This window comes from Pelodiscus sinensis, chromosome 8 (assembly GCF_049634645.1).
Source record: "Pelodiscus sinensis isolate JC-2024 chromosome 8, ASM4963464v1, whole genome shotgun sequence".
Classification (NCBI taxonomy): Eukaryota; Metazoa; Chordata; order Testudines; family Trionychidae; genus Pelodiscus; species Pelodiscus sinensis.
Genome location: NC_134718.1, coordinates 71,564,320 through 71,590,621, shown reverse-complemented (window position 1 = coordinate 71,590,621; position 26,302 = coordinate 71,564,320). Strand labels below are relative to the sequence as shown.

Here is a 26,302-nt window from a genome sequence, read left to right as displayed (position 1 = left end):
GTAGAGCGCCTGGAGCACGGGTGAAGGTGCCAAACCCAAGGCCTGAACCGAGGCTGTGAACCCCAGTGCATCTTCTACCCCCTGCCCCGCCACCTCCATGCCTTTTTCCATGTTGTCCCACACATCTGGAACAACCTCTTTCCTCCAGGGGCTAAGCAATGTGGCACTTTTCCAAATGCCTCCAGAACAAAACCTACTGCTCACCATCCACCTTGCCATCATACTTCACCAAATAACGTGAATTTAGTTCCCAGGACAGCCAGCTACCCTTTTCAATTTGAAGAATAATCCAAGTACTAACAAGATGCATGTATGACAAACCAAACAGGCAAAACTGGTAATAAATAAGTACTTACACTGGATAGTTAAAAGCAGCAGATAAGGACCATAGGATAGCAATTAGAGAGAAAGAGTACTAACACAAGAATCTACATAGACAAAAGAGCTGTTTGCACCTTCATTGTTTACTTGGTTGATAATGTCCCAGACATCCATTATCTCGATTGAGGCCATAGGTATGAGAATTACATTTTGTGGATGAATTGTACAAGACGAATACACAGAGAAGGGTTGGAATTACAATTCATCCACAAATTTAATTCTTACACCTATGACCTCAATTTGCCTGTTTGTGTTTTCCCTTTGATATTTGCATACCCTCTGCTTCTTGTTCCCCTCCCCCTTTGTTTTTTCCTCCCCCCTCTTCCTTCTCCACTATTTATTTTGGGTCTGGACATCCTAAACTCAAAACTCCGGTCATGTGAAGTGGGCCGTGCCCACAAAAGCTCATGATACCAACTACATGTTTCGTTAGTCTATAAAATGCTACCAGACTATTTGTTGTTGTGACAGCGTGTCGGGGTTCCCCTGACTCCTACACCCCCACTGTAGCACGAACAGACTCTGCCAGCCAGTAGGATTGAAGGAGTTTATTGATTCTCCAAGGATGCAGCACAGCATAGATGTAATCTAGTTACAGGGCCAGGCCTAGGATGCCTCAGCCCCCCTTGAGATGGGGGAGACTGGGCCCCTAAATCCCAGGCTGCCTTGCTTAAGCTGCTTCCTCCAGGATTCCAGACAGAAACTAAAACTCTTACAGCCCTGCCATCAGCCAGGTGTTGGTCTCTGCCTTCCTCCCTTTGTCTCCCTCCCTGGGAGGCTGAGCCTGGGTGTCTGGATTAATCCACATTTGGGAGAGTCAGTGAGAATCTCCCATCACAGCGCAGGGGGACCCCAGGTCACAGAGCAGACAGCCCCCCACTACGCCACATGTTGTTTAAGCTTATCCAGTACAGACTAACTCAGCTACCCCCTGAAACTATTTAAACAACGCCTCTCATGCCTGCAGGGCAGGTAACTTGCCTTCATATTTATAGAACCAGAAACTGAGGGGTGACTTCTCCAAGGCAAGAAAGTCAGTGGTTGTGCTAGAACTGGAGCTCATCAATTCCTGGCTCCAAGTTCTGAATTCCTACTACATTGCTAGAGTTTCAAGAAGCAAGTCAGGGAATAATATCCTTTCCCTAACTGATGTCTCCCTACATATCACTGTCATTCTGTGACTTGACCCCCACTTGAAATGCTGGAGCGCAGGAGAGAGGTTGGTTTGGGAATTCTCCAATTAAGATTTCAAAGAAAAATGCAAAGGCTCAAATCTTGCATCTTCCAAACCACAGAAGAATTCTCTTTTAAAATAAATACTTTCCCCTCAGTCAGCAGTCTCTCTGCCTCCCTGCTTCCCTCTCCTTTGTCAGACCTGCTTCTGGAAAAATTCTATCCTTTCCAGAAGGAAACACATTCATTCAAAAAACATTTCTGCCTTTTCCCTCCCCCCCCCCATTCCACAATTAACAATGCTGCTAATTTAGAAAACAGCCTCCCCTTTCCACCTCTAGTAAGTCTTTTTAACATAAAATGACTTAAAAAAGCCAGCACACAAAACTGGGGAAATCACACAATTCCTTTTCAGTTCTGAACCACTACACAAGCTATTTTCCTCAATAGACAAGGAGGCAATAAAACTTGATTTTCCTTGTTCATTGGGGATCCAAACAAGAAACTGAAGTAAAAATGCTGAAACTGCCCTATGCAGATCTAACTCATTTAAGGGCTCAAAGCATCCCTATGGTATAGGCCAGAGAGACAACACAAACCGGAAGAGATCAACCAGGTGTAAGGCAGCTCAGGGATAGGTAAACATGCAAAGCTTGTGTTTGGTTCCCAAAGACATTTATTTACATATGTAGTGAGGCAAAGTGACCTCCCTCTGAGCCAGTTGGATTCAGGGTTACATTAGGGTTCACTGAAAATGCTGCACACAAAGCAGATAAGGAAATAACTAGCCCACTATCAAATGGGACACAGCTAAGACTGAAATCCTCATCTATGCGCTCAACTGCTTCTCATGAAGTCACCCTGTAAACAGTTCCTACCTTGTAGCCTCCATAAAGTGTTCTGCTCTGGCCTCAGGAACAATGTGCCCTCTTGTAGGAGACTTGATGAACATGCATCATTTGTAAACAGATTGTTTTTACGGCCTGTTTCTCCTCCCATCCTTATATTTTTGATATTGTACCTCTAGTTTTTTTTTTTTTTTTTTAAACTTTCTAGCTATCCATTGTGAAGGGAAGAAGAATAATCCAGGAACTACAGACCAGTCAGCCCTACCTCAGTACCTGGAAAAACCATGGAGGGGATCCTCAAGGAATCCATTTTGAAGCACTTGGAAGAGGGGAAGTTATCAGGAATAGTCAACATGGATTCACAAAGGGCAAGTCGTGCCTCACCAATCTGATTAGCTTCTATGAGGAGGTAACTGGCTCTGTGGACATGGGAAAGTCAGTGGATGTGATAGAACTTGACTTTAGCAAAGCTTTTAATTTGGTCTCCCACAATATTCTTGCCAGCACGTTAAGGGAGTATGGATTGGATAAATGGACTAGAAGATGAACAGAAAGCAGGCTAGGCTGTCAGGCCCAATGGGTAGTGATCAATGGCTGGATGTCGGTTTCTAGCAGCGTGCCCCAAGGATCTGTTCTAGGGCTGGTTTTGTTCCAGGCTGTGGAACTCACTTCCTCGGGATATTCACATGGTACCAACGCTAGCATTGTTTTGGCATCAGACTAAAGCCACACTTTTCACTCGTGCTTTTATTAATGTTTGAGTCTGTATGTGTATGTTTCTTTTCTCAATATGCTTTTAGCAGGTTTTATGTCCCTTTGCATTCTCATATTTTAAATTTTTGTATATATTTGTATTGTGTTTAAAATTTTTGTAAGCCACCTCGAATATTTTAAAGAGAGAGGTGGGGTAAAAAAATATTTAAATACATAAAATAAGCAAACATCTTTATTAATGACCTGGATGAGGGGATGGATTGCATGCTCAGCAAGTTTGCAGAGGACACTAAGCTAGGGGGAGAGGTAGATACGCTGGAGGGCAGGGATAGGGTCCAGAGTGCCCTGGACAGATTAGAGGACTGGACCAAAAGAAATCTGATGAGATTCAACAAGGACAAGTGTAGAGTCCTGCACTAGGGACGGAAGAATCCCAAGAACTGTTACAGGCTGGGGACCGACTGGCTAAGTAGCAGTTCTGCAGAAAAGGACCTGGGGATTACAGTGGAGGAGAAGCTGGATATGAATCAACAGGGCGATCTTGTAACCAAGATGACTAATGGCATATTGGGCTGCATTAGGAGCAGCATTGCCAGCAGATCTAGAGAAGTGATTATTCCCCTTTCTTCGGCTCTGGAGGCCACATCTGGAGTAGTGTGTCAAGTTCTGGGCCCCCCATTATAGAAAATATGTGGACGCATTCGAGAAGGTCCAGTGGAGGGCAAACAAAATGATGAGGGGGTGGGAGCACATGACCTATAAGGAGAGACTGAGGGATCTGGGTTTGTTTAGTCTGCAGAAGAGAAGGGGGGGGGGGGGGATTTGAGAGCAGCCTTCAACTTCCTGAATAACAATAGTGGCGGATAACAAGACAAGGAGCAATGGTCTCAAGTTACAGTTGGGGAGGTCTAGGTTGGATATTAGGAAAAACTCTTTCCCTAGGAGGGTGGTGAAGCACTGGGCTGGGTTCCCTAGGGAGGTGGTGGAATCTCTATCTCTAGAGGTTTTTAAGTCTTGGCTTGACAAAGCCCTGGCTGGGTTGATTTAGTTAGGATTGGTGCTGCCTTGGGGTAGGGGGCTGGACTGGTTGACTTCCTTAGGTCTCTTCCAGCTCTGATTCTACAAAGGGTTCGTAGAGTGATCCTGGCAATTACAGACCGGTAAGTCTAACATCAGTACTGGGCAAGTTACTACAGTTAAGAGTAGCATTGTCAAACACATAGATGAACATAATTTGTTGGGGGAAGTCAACATGATTTCTGTAAAGGGACGTCATGCCTCACTAATCTACTAGAGTTCTTTGAAAGGGTCAATAAGTACGTGGACAAGGGGGCTCCAGTGGATACAGTGTACCTAAATTTCCAGAAAGCCTTTGACAAGGTCCCTCACCAAAGGCTCTCAAGTAAAGTAAGTTGTCATGGGACAAGAGGGAAGATCCTCTCATGGACTGATATCTGGTTAAGACAGGAAACAAAGGGTCGGAATAAACGGTCAGTTTTCAGAGTGGAGAGAGGTAACTAGTGGTGTCCCCCAACAGTCTGTCCTGGGACCAATTGTATTTAACCTATTTCTAAATGATCTGGAGAAAGGGGTTAACAGCGAGGTGGCAAAATTTGCAGATGATACTAAACCGCTCAAGGTTAAGAACAAAGACTGAAGAGCTTCAAAAGGATCTCTCAAAACTAGACTGGGCAACAAAAATGGAAAATGAAATTGTAATGTAATGATAAATGCAAAGTAATGCACATTGGAAAAATAATTCCAACCATACATACGATAGGATGGAGAATAATTTAGCTATAACTCCTTGAGAGAGAAATCTTGGAGTCATTGTGGATAGTTCTCTGAAAACATCCACTCAGGATACAGCGACAGTCAAAATAGCAAACAAAACATTGGGAATCATTGAAAAAAGGATAGAGAATAAGAATAATATTGCCTCTCTATAAAACCAAGGTACACCCACATCTTGAATACCGCGTAGAGATGTGGCCGCCTCATCTCAAAAGATATATTAGCACTGGAAAAGGTTTAGAGGAGGGCAACAACAATGATTAGGGATTTCTCTTCCCATATGAAGACAGATTAAAAAGACTAGGACTTTTCAGCTTAGAAAAGGGGAGACTAAGTGGGGGTGAGGGGGAATATGATTGAGGTCTATTAAATCATGACAGGCATGGAGAAAGTGAATAAGGAAAAGCTATTTACTTGTTCCTATAATATGGGAACTAGGAATGACCAAACGAAATTAATAGGTAGCTGGTTTAAAACAAAAGTAAGTTTTTCTTCACACAGCCCACAGTCAACTCCTGTGGAACTCCTTGCCAGAGGATGTTGTGAAGACCAGGACTTTGACATGGTTCAAAAAAGAACTAGATAAATTCATGGAGGATAGGTCCATCAATACTTATTAGCCAGCATAGGTAGGAATGGTGTGCCTAGCCTCTGTCAAGGGCTGGAAATGGACGACAGGAGGGGGAAAAAAAATCACTTGATTCCCTGTTCTGTTCACTCCCTCTGGGGCATCTGGTATTGACCACTGTCTGCAGACAGGATACTGGACTAGATGGACCTTTGGTCTGACCCAGTGTGGCTGTTCTTATGCTTTACATGTAAGCTCTGAAGCTGTGTAAGGGGCAAAACCTATCATACACAGTATTTCCACCAAATGTCTACAAAGAAAGGTCTAGCAACGAAGTGCTCCCTCAGAGCAGATTACAGCTGTCATCTTTGCAGATGTCCTAGGTTTAGTGAAACAGGTGCTACCAGGTATTTAAGACATTTAGTGTCTTTACTGAATTTTCTTGCTCCACGAATAAAAAACTCAATGTCACAGACTGCTAACCTTCCTCACTTTAATGCAAAACAGGCATAAGAAACTAGTCATATTTCCCTTGGGGTATTTCCTTACTACTGGAGGATCCTGTGCAACAAAGCTAGATCCGTCTCTAAGAGTTCATCTCTTCCAACTGTTTCTATCTACTGAAGCATTTATAAATCACCATAGCATCTGAAAATCATACACATTATTTACATCATAGTGGCAACCATAGTGTATCACAGAATACTAGGACTGGAAGGGACCTCGAGAGGTCATCGAGTCCAGTCCCCTGCCCTCATGGCAGGACCAAATACTGTCTAGACCATCCCTGATAGACATTTATCTAACCTACTCTTAAATATCTCCAGAGATGGGGACTCCACAACCTCCCTGGGCAATTTATTCCAGTGTTTGACCACCCTGACAGTTAGGAACTTTTTCCTAATGTCCAACCTAAACCACCCTTGCTGCAGTTTAAGCCCATTGCTTCTTGTTCTATCCTCAGAGGCCAAGATGAACAAGTTTTCTCCCTCCTCCTTATGATAGCCATTTTCAGGTATCTAAAAGGGTATCATGTCCCCCCTCAATCTTCTCTTTGTACCAGGTACCAGCCATACATACCTGCTCTGAATGGCACAGGCCCCTCTCTCAAGCTAAGGAAGAATCATTTAGCTATTGGCAATAGAGGACTCGTGACACAAGGCTAAGAAATTCTGATCCCACACAGTAGAGCACAAACTAGGAAAAATCCTGAACTGACTGGAAGCAAATTCATACTAGCATTAACTCTAAAATTTCATATTTCTTAACTTGCTGCAAAGAGGTACTAAGTAAAATATATAAATGAAACTGTCTGCAAAAATCGGACTTCTGTGAAGCCATATAAAAGTAACAGGTGGATTCCCCGGGAGAACTTGTGACTTTCTCTTTTAACTGATCTGAATCTCCATTAGCTAGTTCAACAGTACTAGCAGAGCTTGCTACAATCCTCAGACTCCCACCCAGAAGAGGCCAGAGCCGACTACAACAAAACCTTCAAAATATTTTTACCCTCTTACTCTAAACACATATGGACACTTAAAAAAAAACCTATTGATTCTTGGGTGGACAGTTTGAGGGTCTCATTTTCAGAAAGCGCCAAGTATTCACCCTCTGAAAGTCAAACGCCTTCTCAGGTTAGACACGTGAACGGGAGCATCCATGTAGTCACTTTTGAAAAATCTTGACCTTCAGAATCCAAGTGCAAATTCAAATTCTAGTTTTTACATTGTTATAAGTTGGGCTGGTAGAACTGCATTTCGAAGGCTGCCCAACGACTTCTCCTTAGAGCATCTTGTTTTCAGTTGCCTATTACTTTGCCAAATATTAATTTCAGCTGAATTTTTCCATGCCAGTGGTGTTTCAGGCTGATTGTTTTATACATCAACTACAATGGTCCAGCTTTTCCCCATGAACAAGGGTAGAGAAAACACACATTATTTGGCCCATGTTAAAAAATGCTGGCGACATTTTCTTTGAATACAGTCGATCTAGTTCCTCAAAGCTTTGGAGCAAGGACAGGGAATTTAGGAGGGTGTATGGCCTTTCTGTGGAGTACATGTCTTTAGATGCCCTGTGAAAATCCACCCAAGTGTTGCCAAGTTAAAAGCCTTTCAAAACATGCAGTTTGAACATGCTTAGCAGAGATGCTCAGTGCACATAGTTTCCAGGGATTTTAGCTGGAAAAGTGCATGCACCAGCCCTGGACAACTGCAGTTCTAGCCTGTTGCAGGCTGTGTTGGGTCCACATCTGGGCACCTCAGTTCAGAGCAGAAAGAAGGTCTCTCCTGTATTCAATGAAGAAGCTGATTCAAATGGAGAGATAAGACAATCAGGACATAGGGAGGAGGGCAAAGGGAGTAGATTGGGACTAGGGATGTTAAATTTAGATGAATTGGGTAATCGAATAGTCAATGCAATTTTCACCCACCCGATTAGTCGATACGGGTGCCTCTACCTTTGAAATGTAGCAATGTAACATCCCTAGGAGTGTTGCTACACTTCAAAGGCGAAAGAGCTGCGAGGAGCATGGGGCCATCAGGGGACTCGAGCAATCCCCGGCTGGCCCCATGCTCCCCGCAGCATTTCAAAGCAGCACCTCCACATGGTGCCCGGGGTCTGGCCCTGTGCTCCACAGTGCTGCTGCTTTGAAGCACCCTTCTCTTCCACCCCCTTATTGCCGTTTTCTGATAGAGGCAGCAAAGGGAGAGCAACTAGTTGACTAGACGTTCACATCCCTAATTGGAACAGGGGCCTGCAGAGATGGGCTGGAGCACAGCAGGGAAGGGAAGAGGGAAACCAGGAGTTGAGAGAGACTGGATTCAGAGTCAGAAAGTGGGGGGAGGGAGGGACGCTGAGGTTTATGGGGAGGGGATGAGGAAGGTAACTGATCAGGCCAGGAGACCAGGACAAGAACAGGGTACTGGAAACCAGTAGCGAGTAGGGAACATCTGGGCAAGGAAGCTAGGATTTGAAAACATTGGCTAGGGAAGGAGCCTATCATGGACCAAGGAGCCTCGCTGTTATTCTAGATTCTGATCTGCTGGGGGGAGCTAGGATGAAGAGAATGTGTTGTAACAAACCACATAGACCCTGTGACAACTGGGGAGCCCAACCCTGTATGTTAACACATCTGTGTTGCAGCGGAATCTAAATTCACAAATTTTGCTTTTCTGCCATCACGTACACCAGCCACTTGAAGAGCATCCATTATTCAAATAAGAGGGTTTACTTGCGCATACATCTGGCTCCACTCCCTTGCCAAGATCTCCAAGCAAAGAGCAGCAACAGAGGAAAGTCACTTTAATTCCATCCCTCCTCCAAATGAATTGGTTTGACACCAGGAACCTACTGAGTCAGGACTATCCCACAGAGAGGTAAATCTTAATCCACAATTCTGGCTACTTCATTGGCTTCTTGTGGTTCAAGTTCTTTTGGAAAAACCCACTTATAACGTCAATGTTTGTATTCTGTTCTCTTTTAAACACATCTGCAGAAAGCAGGAAGGCCAGTCAGACTCACTCCACTCTATCAAAACCTTCCCCTAAAAGGAAAGGCTGAATCCTTGAGACCAAGCTCTTTACCAGTATCTTTTGGGGGAACCTCTACAGAAAAGGGCATCTGTGGTTTCAGTCTCTGGTACAAAACAGCAAAAGGAGGAGTGCCCTCATGGCATTCCCGGCCTGTTAGGAAACATCACTAGTTTTGCTAGAAAGCTATGCATTCTCTAGAGCAGGGTTTTTCAACCAGTGGTAGGAGTACCCTTAGGGGTACTCAAGAGAAGTCTGGGGTGGTACGTCAACAGCTGAAATTTGGAGAAAACTGAATTTTTGTTTTAAGTTTCACAGTGCTTTATTATTTTTGTACTTTTTACACCCAAATTTTCATCTCCCACCTGGCTATGATTAAAGTTGTTTAAACATGTGTTGCAATGGTAGAAAAAAATTGTGTGAGAAAACTGTAGGTACTGGAGGTATTTTCTTTAAGGGGTACTTTAAAAAAAAAAAAAAAAAAGGTTGAGAAACACTGCTCTTATCTGGATGAGGTTAGAAGAAGCATCCAGGTGCTCACCCAAACCCAGTCTCCGATGCTTTTGCAGTTCGCACATCCTTAAGTTCTTGATATTTTCTCCATTTTGCTGATAAACAAGTGATACTCTGTTCCTTGTTTGTATAAACAGGAAAAAGCAGAGATGTGCCTGGATCAAATACTGAAACCGATTGCTCCCATTAGGGCCAAGTTTTGCTGTTGGCTCATCTCTAAGTGGGTTAAACCAAACTTTGGTGCCAAACACCCTTTATCAATACTGTGTGAGGTTGGAAATCCACATCAGAATTCTGCAGGTCAGGCCCACCTCTATCCAAGTAAACAAGATTTGATCAACCAATGACATGCCAACACCATTCCTGTTTGGCAGGCTGCATGGCAGGAGGCAAGGAGCCGTAGCTCAACTTTTCTGCTTTTAAGGGTGCTATGCCACAAGAAGCTATTCACCTCGACTCTGCTGCCTGTTGACTATCCCGCCCAGCGTCCATCGCCGGTCCAGGCGCCTCAGATGAGCCTTGCGTCGCTTAGAAACTAGTTTGGAACATGTATGGAAACAGAAAAACAGAAAAATGATGGAGGGATGGGTAATAAAACATAATTGTGAAAACTGGTCTTGTTAGCAAGAACTGATTACATGGAATGTAAAAAACTCCCAGGTTTTAGTTTGTACAATACAGGAAACAAGTTAACTTCTTGAGCCCCAGAAACATATAGCAACAGAATGGTCATTGCCTTTAGTAGTCTTTGCTTTTGGCTTTCAAAGCCAATTAGAGTTCTGTTTTTTACGCCACAGATTAGATAACGCCTCTCCAAGTCTTTGGAACTTTGAAGAGCTGTTATTGCCGTTTCCTCTATTGAGATGGAAGATCTTTGGGGCCAATGAGGTCTTGCTATGTATAACATCTGGCACAATGAACCCAGACCTTGGCTGGGACTGTGGAATTCCTACCAAATGTAATACTGTATATATTTACAGTAAGCATTTATAGGATCCATAAAAGTTTTCTGCTATGCTCATTGTAATACCTGGGCACTAACATGCTATCACTAATACATTTTTTTCTACTACAAATAGATTTTTAAACATACTTGTCGTCGAGGCAACAAAACTATTTCTAACTATTGACTAGAAACCAAAGGTGAAAATTAAACTGAAATGGAAATCTGACCATTCATGTATTTTAACCATTTGGCACAAACCCAACAATTTTTAGTCTTTAACTTTCTAAATTTCAAGGGTTCAAGAAGTGAACATGGAGTTGTTAGTTTCACACTCAGTAACAACAATTTATGTTTTAAAATTATAACAAAGAAAAAGACACTTGTGAAAATGATAGTCAAAATAGCTGTGCACAGAGGACACTGGTTGCAATGGCAGAAAACAGTTTACCAGGTCACATACATGTGAAGGTCTTTCAGTTCATGCTAACACACGTATTGCGATTTTGATTTAGTGACCACTAAACTGGAAAGGCAAGACAAAGCCATAAGCTTTGGGCCAGTCTCCACTACAGGGTGATTACACTGTGAACACAGTGAAGAGCCACTAAATTGACCATTGATCACTCTCCCATTGACTCAGGTGTTCCACCAGAACGAAAGTAGTAAGGGGAGTCGACGGGAGAGTTTCTCCTGCCGACCCTTCGCAAGGTGGACTCCACGGTAAGTAAATCTGAACTAGGTCGATCCAAGTTATGCTAATGTAACTCAATTTGAATAGCGTAGATTGCTATGGGGACAAGTCATAGGCCTTCCCTGTGTCTTTCACAGAAAGGCTCCCATACTAGTTTGGCCTGGCTTATGAGGGCATTCATTGCTGCTATAAAGAAGATAGAGGCAGATTTTATACTCCTTCCGAAAATATGCTTCAAGAACAGCTAGTGCAAGTGCAAACTCAACAGTAAGGATTTACTGATGCTGGGTCACATTGAAATTCAGTGTCATTGAGGCTCCTGAGTAATTTATGGTACTTTTTTTTTTCCAATGAGATGTCTCCATTACTGATATTTCTACTTCTATCCATTAATGCCTAAGTCAATATGGGGACACCCTATATCAGTAACAGAAAAAAAGCAGGAAGTGATGGAAATGGGGAGCATGACAAAACGCAGAAGAGAAAAGAGGTTTGCTCATGGAAAGCAGACAGGCAGTAGGTTGCTAATTTATTGCTTTTTAAGTTTTCAAACAAGCACCTTCGTGCCTGTTCCAATGCTGCCCCTCACACTTAGGAGGAGCGCCTTGCATGTTACCTCATTATCTTGCTTAACAGTCTTCTCTTCCATGAGATCAGCAAACAGCTTATTAGCGAGACAGCTGGTCTGATGAGTCCACGGCCTGGTCCGACGGACCACTATGGTCTCATTGTTTCCTTACATTCTCCCTTCTGCCTGTATCTATCTGCTCTTATCTTAAAGTATAAGCTTATTGTGGCAGAGACTTTGTTCTACGTCTACACACTGCCTAGAATACCCACCACTAGAGGCCCTAGGTGAGACGGGATATTTATTAGTAGTAATATTTGTAATCCCCTGAACAGAACTGCCCGAAGAGATGTGGATACCTCTGCTGTTGGCATCAAGGGAAGTGGGAGTCCTCAGGAAAGAAGTGGCAGGAAGCTCAGGCCACTGCTTATTCTTGGAATCATTAGCTCTAGGGTTTTGGATCCTCTCAGGAATCAGAGCCTCTCCTCCCAGGCCCTGTGAGAAGCCAAGTTACTTTCAGCGGAAATCAGGGTGTTCTAAACCAGAGAGTTTTATGTGAGGAGGAAGAGTCTCTCTGCAGTCTGAAGATTAGGAGCTTTTTTTAAAAGTGTGAGCTGCAGTTTATAGTACACAAGGATTTAGCCAAAAAACTAAATTAATGTGACAGGAAAAGGCTTCTTATAACCATCTTGGGCTTCGGAACAAGGGACTTACAACACACATTCTAGATAGGAGACCAGCTGTCTTCACACCTAGCTCTTAATGTCATTTCCCCCCCCCCCCCATTTAATTTAATTTGGTAAGATTCTCCAGATTGTATTTCCCTATGTAAGACTTTCATTTTGATGGAATTATGCCAAAGGATGGAAGTCACTGGACTACTGCAGGAAATGAAGCTGTGGACTGGATTATAGTCAAGATGCATCAGAATTAAAAACTAAATCAAGAGTAAACAGAATAGGGCAGTGTTAGGAAGCATTATCAGAGAGACAAACAGGCGGAAGATGTCACTTTAAAGGCTTGGGGAAAACACACAAGTTACAGATTTTGTTTATCCAGATTCAGACTGCAGGATCTGCTCAGTCACACCATGAGAGAAAGGCATAAATCAAACAGCTGTGTGACATTCCAGTGAACACAAGAAATGCCCTACAGTTCTATCCAATCCAGCATCCTTGTCAGCAACAATGGTTCACAGCAAATGCTACATGAAAAAGGTATAAAACCTGTCCAAATGCCGCTCTTTATATCCAGGACCTTGAAGGCCTATAGTAGAAGAGGGCTCAAACAAAAAATACTAGCTCTGAACAACCTTGAGATATGAAGCTCGGTTCCAGCCCTGAATGGTTTGTCATAGCTAGGATAACTGCTGATGTTACTCAGCAATATAAACATCTAATCTTTTAAAAAAGAAAAATTGTCCTAAAATATTCTTCAATAGTATCCTGTGGCTGACCGTTCCCCAGGGTTATTGTCTGATAAACAGTCTTCCTTTGATCTCTTTCTAAGGGTTTTTCTTGCCTTTCAGGAAAAAGATGATGCAAGTCTGAGAATTAGGTCTGAGAATTAAACTTATTTGCTCTAACTCCAGTTGGAATATTGGCACTCTGTCTTGTAACAGTCTCACCTGCTTTGCAGGGCTATCCTGAGAATTTGACAGAGTGAAATAATGTAAATTAAAATTGTAAATGCTCTATGAAAGTACAAGTATCATTATTAGTAATGTTCCATTCAATATCCCCTTGTTGTTAAAAACAAGGCTCACTACAACAGGTCAGACCAAAAGGTACATCTACTTCACTAACCTGCTTCCAACACTAACTAATATCAAATGATTCAGAGAAAACAAGACATTGTTTACTAAAAAAAGTTACAAAACAAGTTGTCTACACGTAAAGTTTCTTCCTAGCAAAGCAATTGGTGGTTAGTCCTTGAGGCATAAGTGTTTATATCCCCGAAATATTTTTATCCCATATAAATGAGAATGTCAGTTACATATATTAATTTAAATGACCAATCCTTTGAATCCTACTGAAGTCTTGACCTTTGTGCCTTTGTAGCAGGATTAAGTTCCAGGATTAACGGAGCACTTAAAAAAATTTACTTTATCATATTGAAATGTTCTGCTTCTCAGTTTCATTGACTTCCCCTGTTTGTATATTGGAAGAAAGCAGAAATCTCGGTTTATTCTATGACTATCTCCCTACCGTATGCTCTCTTACACATGTGAATTTTTGTATTCTCTCTTCTTATGGAAGTTAAGCAGCCATTCTGTTATAGGACAAGGTAAAGAACTGCCTCAGAACAGAAGAAATAGGAAAAAATTAAGAACAGAAGAAGTCTTTGATTATGTGGTTATGACATAAAAGTAAAGAATACTGATAATGTCGAGAAAAGGAGAACTAGGGCACATCAAAGCAACAGCAGAGATAACATAATATTATTTGTCATGGGAATTTAAGAGAGACCAAAAAGGCAAAGAATAAAGTCTCAGATTTCAGCAGATCAGATCCTGGAAGAAGGCACAGAGAGTTGAGCATAATTGAGGAGATCAGAAAGGGGAAATTTAGGAACCGTTCAAACAAAGTTTGATGCCTCAGGCTTAGTGTGCCATATGGCAAAAACTGTGATAAATAATTTGAACTGGGTAATATGTATGAACAAGGACGTGTAGAAATTAATCGAGGTATGAAAGGCTTAGGTCTGACACATCTAGGGTGACCTAGGAGACAGGAAAATGGTGAGATTTCAGAAGGAAAAAAAAAGCCATGAGATGTGAACACAAATTTCAGTGAAAACAGAGATCTCTTTAAAAAGACAAGCTAGTTTTATTCACTGTTCTATTGAAAAAAAAACCAAACATCTCACACCAGTCTGATTCATTGACTGCCTGTCCGCTTTTATACCCAGTTAAAGGTGATAGCCTCTGTCTATAAAGCCTCAGTTGCCCAGACATGACAACTTAGGGGTGAGGAAGAAGGGGTGATTGTGGACAAATGCTCACTTTAATACCATATTCAGATAAGAGGTTCTTAAGGAATGAGAGCTACACTTCTGTTTTGCTCATACGGGGACATTATATAAAGAGCACCCAGCGACTACAGCGATGGGGCGATGGGTTCTATAGGAGGTGAGTAAATCGTAATAAAACAGCGTCCTTTGTACACAGTTACTGCATGAATATTCCATTAAAATGTGGTTAAGTTTTTGTAATTGAGTAGGAGGACAGGTGAAATACTATAATTTTAGACCTAGATTCAAGTATGCCTAGCCAAAACGATGCAGCTAGAATATACACATAAGCCCACCTCTTAACACAAATGATTCTTCAGCTTTAGTGGAATGAGACAGTTCAAACACAGGATTTACCCTTTCATCCACAACAGCAAACAATGAAATCAAATTCAAATGGTAATTTAAAAAAAAAAAAAATTGCGTAGACACGCTGAACTTCTGTAGAGAGAAAAGTTAAAGGGGATTCTCTGTTGAGCATCGCCAATAAATATTAGAATGCTCTTCCGGGGACTATTTTCTTCAAACAAAGACACTCACTGTTCTTTATAGAAATTACTTCACTGTGCAAATTCGCCCCCACAGCGGCAGAATGGGGAGATCAAGATAAGCAAATACTCAGACTGTGAAGACCTCAAGTGGCACGCGCTGCCATTAACAAGCTTGCTTTCGAAATCCTGGCTGCACTTAACCAGCCAAACCAGTAAGAAATTCAGGTCTGGTCCTCAAGTTTGATCTCTTCCATGGCAGTGAACTTGGCTATTACCAGGTTGCAAAGTGAACAGTGAACTGGCTTAAAGAATCACACAGCTGTAGTCACTGTAGTTGTTGGCCTTGGATAACTTGTTTCCAAAAAGACATCTGATTTCTGAAATCAAGGTAAATTGAAAGCGTCCCCCAGATACTTAAGAATTCATAAGGAATCCGGTGACACTGTAAAGACTAACAAATGTATTACTTCCTCTTGTGAGTTGTAGCTGAGTTGTAGCTCATGAATGCTTATGCTTGAATACATTTGTCTGTTTCAGCAAAAACCACCAGGGTCCGGTGGCACTTGAAAGACTAATACGGCTACCTCTCAAAGAATTCCTACCTTCCCCAGCTTTGGATGTGTTAATTTCAGAATCGTCTCTAGTGCCATTTTGGGATTCCAGGTATGTGGCAGGGACCCAGCCCTGTTCCTCTGCTGTGCTCACAAACCACCAGCCTGCAAGAGAGAAAGAGAAAACTCATTAACATTGGAAGGAGTAACCCCTTCCTCCGGTTGAGCATCCAAACACAGTTACAGCTCTGCAGGGCCGTGATCTTGTGTAGAGTTAAGAGGTCCTACAGCAATTCAAAAGCAGACATCAGATACGATATCTGGCATTTCCACTAGATCCTTGATCAGAAGACCAGGCAGAGCAGTCTAGAAATGCCAATTATTGCCCCCAGGGAAGACCACATGAGTCAGCAGCAAGACCTGGGATCAGGAGTTAGTTCTGCCACCACCACCGCCGCCGCCGCCACACTCCTGGTTCCAATAATTAGAATCTCATTAGCAGATTCTTTGATCCAAACCACTTAAGCAGGACCTAGTGACACAACCTTAGTCAAGACATTTTAAAGACAAACCACAGGGGCCACACAAACCCTATCACCAAAAGGCAAAACACACACAGTAAAATTAAAGACACTCTAGGTAGCTTCAACACACGTCTCACAACATCTCTGTTGGTTCAGTAACAGATCTCACCTCACCCATCTTGTCTGTAATAAAAACAATCCAAGGTGGTATTTTGCAGAAGCTTTGGCGCAGGGATTTCATACACACTAACTGAATTCAACTGTCCGGAAGATTGTCATTATTTATACAACGGGGATGGGGAAAAGGAAGCACAGATCAGTTACATGTATTATACCCAGGCCATGTGATGATGCAGTGGTGAGTCTTTCCAGATGGGCTGGAAGGAGGGTGGAGTTGATTACACACATTTACAACGATGCCTAGAGAAAACAGTCAGCTAATAATGGTTAGTTAAAACCACTGGGGAGTGGAGACTTCCATTTATTTATATCACAATAAAACACCTGTGCAAGCCTCAGAACTACACACTGATCAACTGCGTCCCATCGTTATTATTCTTGTCCCTCCCATTGGCTCTTGCTCTGTTACAGCTATCTGCTGCATCTTTAATTAGATGGCAAGATCTTTCATAAATGTTTTTACATTACTTAGTGAAGTGGGGCTCAATCCCCAACAGGTCCTCTGGGTGCTACCGTAAATAATGGGTAGGGACAGATCCCACTGTAGGCATGGACAGGTAACACCCCACTTCTGGCACTCCATGGTAATCACCAGACAACGATGCCACACAAAAGCGGTGATATTCATAAGAAATAGGATGGAAAATAGATATTCTAATGTCACGGGCTGCTGCAGAATGTGAATTGTGCCAGGGCAGAACACGCATAGCAGAGGGCAGAGCTTACAGTCTAAAACAGCGGTAGTGACCACCAGTGGAATTCTTACAGGTATGCGATAAGCTGCTGCGGCAACACGTTGAACTTACAAAGGGAAAAAGGGCTGCAGAGCCTATGGTCACAAGCCAACTAATATGTAACTTCAGCTCTCTAACTGAAGCACATTTTCCTATGGGGGTGTTAAAATCCCCCAGTATTGGTCGCATGTTCAGCCGCGATGGAAGGTTTCACCAAAGGATATTTCTAGTCTACAGGACTGAATTCCTGTGATGCAGAGTGTAACAATCTCCACTGGCCAGCCGTTCCACAACTGCTTTGTAACACCACTCAGACCTCAAACATGGATTCCATTTTCTGGCCTCAGCAGAGATATGGAAACTTTGCTTCACAACATTCCTGGTCAGAATTTAAATTTCTACCTCCTGCTGGGAAGGGAGAACTATTTTCCTCTGACATGATTCTCACCCATGGCAGTGGAGAGAGCGCGCCAAGTAGTTTGGAAAACAGATCTTTGTTGTTAGAGGTTTTTTGGTAGCAGTGGCATATTGACACGGGAGCATGTGAAATTTAAACACACCTCTTCAGCAGAAGCATGCAATATGCCAGAAGCCGACAGACAGCTAATAAGTCTCGTAGGGGTAGCCGTGTTAGTCTGTAACTAGAAAAAGAAATACAAACGAATGATCTGGCACCATCTTAGAGACCAACAAAAAATGTTGACGGTATCATGAGCTTTCGTGGGCACAACCCACTTCGTCAGATGAAGGAAGTGGGTTGTACCCACGAAAGCTCACGATACCATCTACATTTGTTGTTAGTCTCTAAGGTGCTGCAGGACCAAACAGCTAATACTAATTAGACTAGAAGGGTTTTATATAAGCCTTTCCTTCAGAGCAGATTAAGATGATATTTGTGCAAAGGATTAGATTGTAGTCTGGGTGTCCAGTCTGGTCAAGTTAAAAAAAATGTAACAAGTTTAGCTTTTGAGTGTGTGCTTGCAACCCTAATCCTGATTTAGTAAAGTGTAAATTTGCATGACATTTCTTAAAGCTCTGGTTATTTCCCAGTTTGGCATCAGTGGCTTTTAGGCTCCGCTGCCTCCTAGCCTAGCTTGTAAATTCCTTGAGCTGGACCAGTGCCTTTTAGTGCCTCCAATAGAGGCTCTTAGATAAAGAGCCGTGAAGCAGCTCATGATCCCCAGAAGTCCTCTAAAAAACCTGAAATAGAGGTTTCAACTAGATAATTATGGCATTGGCTACTTGCAACAAAATAACCCATGCCCCTAAAACTCAGATTCATTTTTCTTCAAATATGGTTTTATTTTTAAGTCTCAAATGGAGATTTACATTTAAAATGGTATGCCTATTTGTTCTTGTGCCAACCCTATCCTTCAAACTTGCATTGCTTCTCTCCTTCCCCAATGTCCTGGTATTTAGAGAGAAATCCTATTCCCTCTCATTTTGTTTTACTTAAGCTCAACAAGTCAAGTTGTTCTGCTTCTCTCAGACCAGGTTTTTCTTTTCTGATCATCCCGGTGACTCTTCTACTCCTGCTCTAGTCTGAATTAATCTGTCCTGAAGGTGAGTGGCCAGAACTGTGCACACTGTTCCAGATACTCAGCAAGGCTTTGTACTATGGCATTAATGCTTCCCTCTCTGCTGGAAACAAGTCTTCTGACACCTCCTAGGATTACATTTGCTTGCCTCCTGAGGCAGATCACTTTGGTATTTCAGTCATCCTGGGGTCTACAAATACACCTGGATAGTTCTCCCCTGCCATTTCTAACTGAAACCAACAGCTGATTGTAGAAGCTGCCATTAGTCTCCAGGTGCATGACATGACTATACACTATCACATTTCATCTCATTTCTATTACTCCAGTCCTCAAAAGATCATCCAATTCTTCCTGTACAATCTACTGATGCGCCTCAGTGCGGACAACACTTTGCAACTCTGCTGTATCAGCAAATTTCATCAGAAAACTCCTCCTTTCGTTCATGCCAACGCTGATCTTCAGGGAGCTCCAGTAGCAACAACCCAATAGCCCAAAGTTTTTCTCAGCACAACCCATTGCTATCTCCCTGCTGGTCAGTTCCTTATCCACCTTACAATTCTTGTATGAATCCCTGTATTCTCCTCTTCAGTCATCTTCAAATACATTAGAGCTATCATATTTCTCTTGTCTGTCTTGGATAAGCACTCTGATTTTACTAGACATCAGGTTAGCCTGGCAAGATTTGCCTTTAAGCACATTTTTATTTAGTTATTCTGACTGGCAAATTCGTTCTAAGCCTTTCATACCACTGAGGGCAGATTAATAGGCCTGTAGTAGCCCAGGTTGATTGCCGCTTACCCTGCTCCCACTTAAAAATATTCAACCTCGTCCTCTTCTGTTCACCGTGCTGCTGCAACCCTTTTTGGGAACCCCAGTGGATCATGGAAAATGAACCTCCCCACAGCCCTCAGGACCTTAAAAATATCCTTCATCTCCACGTAAGTCACAAACTCTTCTGGACCCACACGTTTAGCCTTTGTCTAACTCGAAATCTTGGAAAGCTGAAGTGTTCACAGGAATATAAGCACAGGAAGTGCTGCAGCCCGTTTCCCCACACCTGGGGGCCAGTCCCACTCTCAGCTCCTCCTGCCCAGGGTCTCACCCTCTGGGCCAGCCCCCCCAGGTCCTGGCCACTGGCCTCAGTGGGTTTGCCAGCCCATGGGATCTTGCCACCTGCTAGTCCTGCCGTGGTTTCTGCAGCCCACCAGCCACAGGGCCCTGCAGCTGCCCCCAGCTGAGGCAGTGAGGGCTGCCAACTCTCCTTGACTGGATGCCATTTGCAGCAATGGAGTTCAGGCTCGGAGGGTTGGCAGCCTGATCTCAGCTGGAGTGGTGGGGGGGGGGGGGGGGGGGAGAGAAGAGAGGCAATGCAGCTCAGGACAGGCCTTCCCAAAAATAGTTCCAGCACCACTGCAGAAGTCGTGTCTTTCACAAGATCCCTGGCTTGGATTTCCTGCAAAGCTCAAGGCAAAACTAAAATGGCGCCCATGAAAACTATGGTGGAGGCAGATTCCTGCTACACAAATGGAAAGTTCAAGTGCTGGTAGTCACTCAAAACAGAGCCTGACACACAGATTCAATGCCCAATTCACAGCCCACGGATGCTGTGGGGAGCCCCAGGCAGGCTTCCCACTTGCTTTGCCCCACCTGTACACCACTCAAACGCAGCTGTGGGCAGTTTTCTTTAAAAAGAGTCCAGAGGGGAGGAGGAGGAAGTTTTGGGAGCTGCTCTTGCTCCCAGAACAATCCCATTGGCCAGAAACTGGCCAACGGGAGCTGTCAGTTTCAATAACAGGCAGCTAAGAAGCACAAGGGGCTTCAGAGCACATGGCTGCAGCCTGCGTGGGGGTGGGGGTGCAGGACTGTTGGCTGGTAAGTCTGCTGGCAGAGCCTACCTGGGTCATCAGTCTCTCCCTTTCCCAACCCTCTGCCCCCACTCTACATACCCAAATCCTCTCCCATACCCGTATCCCCTCCCAGATCTGGCACCCCAATCCCATGCCCCAAATCAGTCCTCTCCTGCCCTACCTCACAACCCAAATCCCTGCACCCCGTCCTATACACCAATTCCCTGCCCTAGGTCACAATCCAACCCCCTCCAGCCCAGTTCAGTGCCCCAGGTCACAACTGCCTCCTTCATCCAAACTCCCTCCCTTACCGCAAGCACCATCCCGCACCCAACCTCCAACCCAGACCCCGCATCTCCTCCATTAATACCATGGAAGAGTGCAGCCCTCAATTACTTTCCAAATTCTTGGAATGCCCCCCCCCCCCCCAAAAAAAATTGCCCACGCCAACCAGGATTATCCAGTCGTTCACTCTCTTCTCTGCCCCCCCTTCCTCCAGACTTGAGCCCCATCTTTGTTTCCATCTCAGATAGGTAGTCTTCATTTCCCTATGCTCATTCCCATTAGCCACCCTGCCCCTATGTTCTATATCGCCATCCTGGTTGAGAAGCAAGACACTCAGCAATTAAAGAGCCTATCGCCTGTGGGCAAGTCCTGCAGCCACTTCTACTTCAGCCGGGGAAAACACTTCATTGCTCATCAGCTGAGAGCCTGCATGATGCTGGCAAGTCCAGGCTATAATGCCTGTATGTTGCGCATTCCCCTCTAACGTAAGAGAGCAGATGCTTAAGCAGAAGGTGGGCAGAACACACACTAGCGCCACCATTCAATCCACAGATGGATACTCCAGGTTCAAGGCAGCAACATTCCATTTAGAGAGCATTGGATGACGGCACTGGAGTTTTACAGGCCAGAGACGTGTGTGAGTGAGAACGAGAGCTGCCCTTTGCTCCATCTTTTGCAAATTACATGGGATTTGCAGGCTACGGGCAAGTAGCCAGCATGGCCCTCAACCGAGCAAAGTCTGGGCTACTGTGGTGCAAACCAATATGCCTCCCCAATTCTGCCTACCACAGGAACTTTGCCAAGAGATGTATTTTTCTGAAGCAGAATGAAGTGATGCATTTTTTTTGTTTTTTCTTCCTTGGTGCAGGAGTTTAGCTTCACTTCACAATTCATTATTAAAACCAGTCTACAGGCACATCTGCAGGGAATTATGTTAAGTTCTCTCCATGCACTGCCAAGACACTCCAAGGCTAGCTCTTGCACCATCTGCCAAAATTACACTGTGCATTGTGACTTGGATTAACCCTTGCAGGCTCTCCCTAATCTCCGATGCTCATCAGAATTCAGTGCCAATACTGGCGTAACTCTGAGGTGAGTGGATTTTTTTGCTTCAGTTCTGACCGGGACTACTTACTTCTTGCATAGGTAGGTGGTTTCATCTCCACACCTATCCCATCGTCTATGCTGAGTCCAGCTAGGAGAGCAACAGGATCACTCAGCGATGATGGGTTTTGTGATGCGATTGAGAAGTGCATCGACACATTTCATCCAGGCCCTCTAATAGGTCAGGAACTCAGACTGATTTGCATCAGTTAGAGGTAAAGGCTTCATGTTCTTTTAGCCCTGAAGGAATTTTGGGTATTAACTCACGTGTTAGGATGGTATGCATGGAAACTCATTGTCACCAGTATTTGGAGGATCTATGTCCCCATGCCTATTCCTTCACAACCACAAGAACTAAGGGTCACCTGATGAAATTGACAGGCACCAGGTTTAAAAACAAACAAGAAGGGACTTCACACAACCCAAAGTGAGCCTGCTGCACTCATTTCCAAGGGATATTGAAGGCTTTTAAAAAAAAAAAAAAAAAAAAAAAAAAAAAAGGTGTTATGAAGGAGAGCCATTGATGGATCTATTAGCTGGGATTCAACTCCTTTCTCTGGATGTTCCTAAACCTTTAACTGAGAGAAGCAAAGACTGGATGATTCACATGAAATTGCCCTGTGTTGTTCATTTCCTATGAAGCTTCTGGCACTAACCAACCAGTGTCAGAAGACAGATTCTAGGCTAGATGGACCATAATTCGGATACAAGATGGCCATTCTAGAAGTTTTAAGGAATGGAGAAATAAGGAGGAAAAGAGAGATAGGTCATAATAAAAACCCAAGAAAAAGTTAAAGGGAAGACACAAGGGAAAAAAACTTTTTTTCAAAGTTTTACATTTTAATGTTATGTAGAACGTAGACATTAAAAAAAAACCAACCAGCAAAAATTGTCTGGCTACACCCCATCTCCACCTCAACCTTTGGATGGGAGGATTTATAGACAGCATCCATCTCCAGCTTCCACTCCCCTTTTGATGCTACAGGTCACGCCCATTGGATAAAAAAATATTGTCACCTTTAAAACAGATAAGCTTAAGGCTCACTGTGATGTATTCTCCCATCTTTGGTGGATGAACATTGAGCTAATATGGACTTAAATTCTATGGTTTTTGGGGCTTTTTTCCAGGAAGTGAATCCAATTCTGGATTTGCAGATGCCGTTACAAGTGTAATGGTCACGGAGAGTTTGAGAGGTTGGCCTTAGGATGTGCTCTATTTGCCTGCAAAAAAGATCTCACATGCCACACTTCAAGAAAGGATGCAGCCTTAAGGCACAGACTTCTCCAGCCAGGTATGTCCAAGTGTAATGTGTTCCCAGGTTTCAATCTCTTGCACACTGAGGTATGCCTTCAAGGGGTCTTTGCATCTCACAATGGGTCAACACTTAAAGTGAGTTCCCTGTTGGCTGTAGAACACGGTTTTTGGTCTACACCAAGCCTCTGTGCAGCCCATATGTCTGACCCAGCAAAGTTGAGCCCTGATTAGCCAAGGATTTGGCCAGCAATTTTAACCGACGCTAGTCGTCCTTTAAGAAAGTGGTATGGTTTTGGAATCTGGGGAATAACTATTTAAGAAGTCCAAGGGGGCTGGACAACAACATTTAGAAAAGGAACAGGAATCTCACCTACAGGAGTGAGTTACATGCATTCTTCTAGTCAACACTAATGAACAAAACCCCAAAGTCTCAGGAACAATAGGGGTACGTCTAGACTACAAGCTTTTGTCAGAGGCTGCGTCGACAGTATCTGTCGACAAAGCTTCTGTCGACAAAGTGTCTAGACTACACCCAGCTTTGTCTGGCTTGTCTCATGCCACTTGTCGACAAAACTATACCCGCGTCTACACTACTGTCGCGTTCTGTTGACATAACGTCAACAGAACTCGGCAGTTTTGTCAACAGTGGTAAACCTCATTCTACGAGGAATAACGCCTTTTGTCAATAGAACTCTGTCAACAAAAGGCGTTATTCCTCGTAGAATGAGGTTTACCACTGTTGACAAAACTGCCGAGTTCTGTTGACGTTATGTCAACAGAACGTGACGGTAGTGTAGACGCAGGTATAGTTGTCAACAAAAGTGTAGTTTAGACACACCCTAGATGTGCTAGAGCAGAAAATTGGAACATTTGACATATGACTTGCATTTAGGATCCCGCTATAATCAGTTCTACTGACCTAAACCACGTTATGTGATGAACAAGTTCAACTGTTCTTGAGTGATTTCTTATTACATGCAAATCAGGATTCTTGACACCTAGCAAGCAGGCCTTCTCAGTCAGACATTTTCCTTCAAAGATGCCGTGTTTTCATTCCAGGCAAGAAAGATTTGACTAATCTTAAGGGTGTTTTCAGGGTCATGACAATTCTCTTCCTTGAGGAGATATAGAAAAGAATAGATGAAGATTCACTGGCTTGGTACACACATCTAGCAAACTCTCAGGGAAGACCTTTGGAGAATATGCAAGAGCAAGAGACGGTCTAGAAGTCATGAGCAACGGAAACAAGAAGTCGTGACAGTTTAGTATTAAATCCACTCACTCCTTAAGTATCAGAGGGGTAGCCGTGTTAGTCTGAATCTGCAAAAGCGACGAGGAGTCCTGTGGCACCTTATAGACTAACTGAAGTGTAGGAGCATAAGCTTTCGTGGGCAAAGACCCACTTCGTCAGATGCATGTAGTGGAAATTTCCAGAGGCAGGAATAAATATGCAGGCCAGGATCAGGCTGGAGATGACGAGGTGGATCCAATCAAGGAGGATGAGGCCCACTTCTAGCAGCTGATCTGGAGGTGTGAATCCCAAGAGAGCAGAAGCTGTTTTTGTAGCTAGTGAGCCATTCACAGTCTTTGTTTAATCCAGAGTTGATTGTGTCAAACTTGAAGATGAACTGTAGCTCAGCAGTTTCTCTTTGAAGTCTGGTCCTGAAGTTTTTTTGCTGCAGGATGGCTACTTTTAGATCTGCAATTGTGTCCAGGAAGATTGAAGTGTTCCCCTACAACCCATCTGATCTACAACCCATCCTGGACAATGATCCCTCACTTTCACAGGCCTTGGGAGGTAGGCCGGTCCTTGCCCACAGACAACCCGCCAACCTGAAGCATATTCTCACCAGCAACTACACACCGCACCATAATAACTCGAACTCAGGAACCAATCCTTGCAACAAACCTTGGTGCCAACTCTGCCCACATATATACACCAGCAACACCATCACAGGACCTAACCAGATCAGCCATACTGTCACTGGTACATTCTCCTGCACATCCACCAACGTAATATATGCCATCACGTGCCAACAATGCCCCACTGCTATATACATCGGCCAAACAGGACAGTCCCTACGTAAAAGAATCAATGGACACAAATCTGATATTAGGAATGGCAACATACAAAAACCTGTAGGGGAACACTTCAATCTTCCTGGACACACAATTGCAGATCTAAAAGTAGCCATCCTGCAGCAAAAAAACTTCAGGACCAGACTTCAAAGAGAAACTGCTGAGCTACAGTTCATCTTCAAGTTTGACAATCAACTCTGGATTAAACAAAGACTGTGAATGGCTCACTAACTACAAAAACAGCTTCTGCTCTCTTGGGATTCACACCTCCAGATCAGCTGCTAGAAGTGGGCCTCATCCTCCTTGATTGGATCCACCTCGTCATCTCCAGCCTGATCCTGGCCTGCATATTTATTCCTGCCTCTGGAAATTTCCACTACATGCATCTGACGAAGTGGGTCTTTGCCCACAAAAGCTTATGCTCCTACACTTCAGTTAATCTATAAGGTGCCACAGGACTCCTCGTCGCACTCACTCCTTAGGTTACATTACTAATCTGATTTTTATACTTTGAGGGCAATTTCCATCCTCTCGGATAGCTAAATTCTTTTAAATAGGGGACAGTCGATCCAGCATCTTGTGTCAGCTTTAAACTCAGTTTAGGACTTTTCCCCAATCACAGCAATTCTTAATCATACCGATCTCCACTGTTTATGAAGTGGTGGTTGATGCAAGAGCACTTTTAAAACAAGGGAGCTGGCTGTAGTAGTGTAGGAGTCGAAGCTGGGCCATGAATCACGGTGCAAAGGAGGTGGAGGCTGCGCTAGACTAAATTATTCAACTTGGTGAAATATTCCAGGCAGCTTTCATCTCTGGAATATCCCCCCCCCCCCCCCCGCACACACTTTCACTGGCTGGCCATAACCAAGTCTGCAGGGAGTACAAAGTTTAGGAAGAAGCATTTTTTTTTTAAATGGCATGAAAAGATCTAAGTGCTAGGGGAGAGGGATGGTAGCATTGCTTGAGTATGTCAGTATCA

General features: G+C 43.6%; 1 protein-coding gene across 7 annotated transcripts in view; it reads right to left on the bottom strand.

The window, feature by feature from the left end:
• Positions 1–26,302, bottom strand: part of SH3PXD2A (SH3 and PX domains 2A) — a 391,525-nt gene that overhangs the window by 34,355 nt on the left and 330,868 nt on the right. For 5 of the 7 annotated variants that reach the window (XM_075935536.1, XM_075935537.1, XM_075935541.1 and 2 more), the window contains 2 exons: positions 15,829–15,942; positions 9,970–10,053 (listed from right to left, as the gene is read on the bottom strand). In XM_075935536.1, the coding sequence (XP_075791651.1) occupies positions 9,970–10,053; positions 15,829–15,942 (198 nt within the window). The remainder of the gene's footprint in view (positions 1–9,969; positions 10,054–15,828; positions 15,943–26,302) is intronic. The other 2 variants (XM_075935538.1, XM_075935539.1) reach the window with 1 other exon arrangement.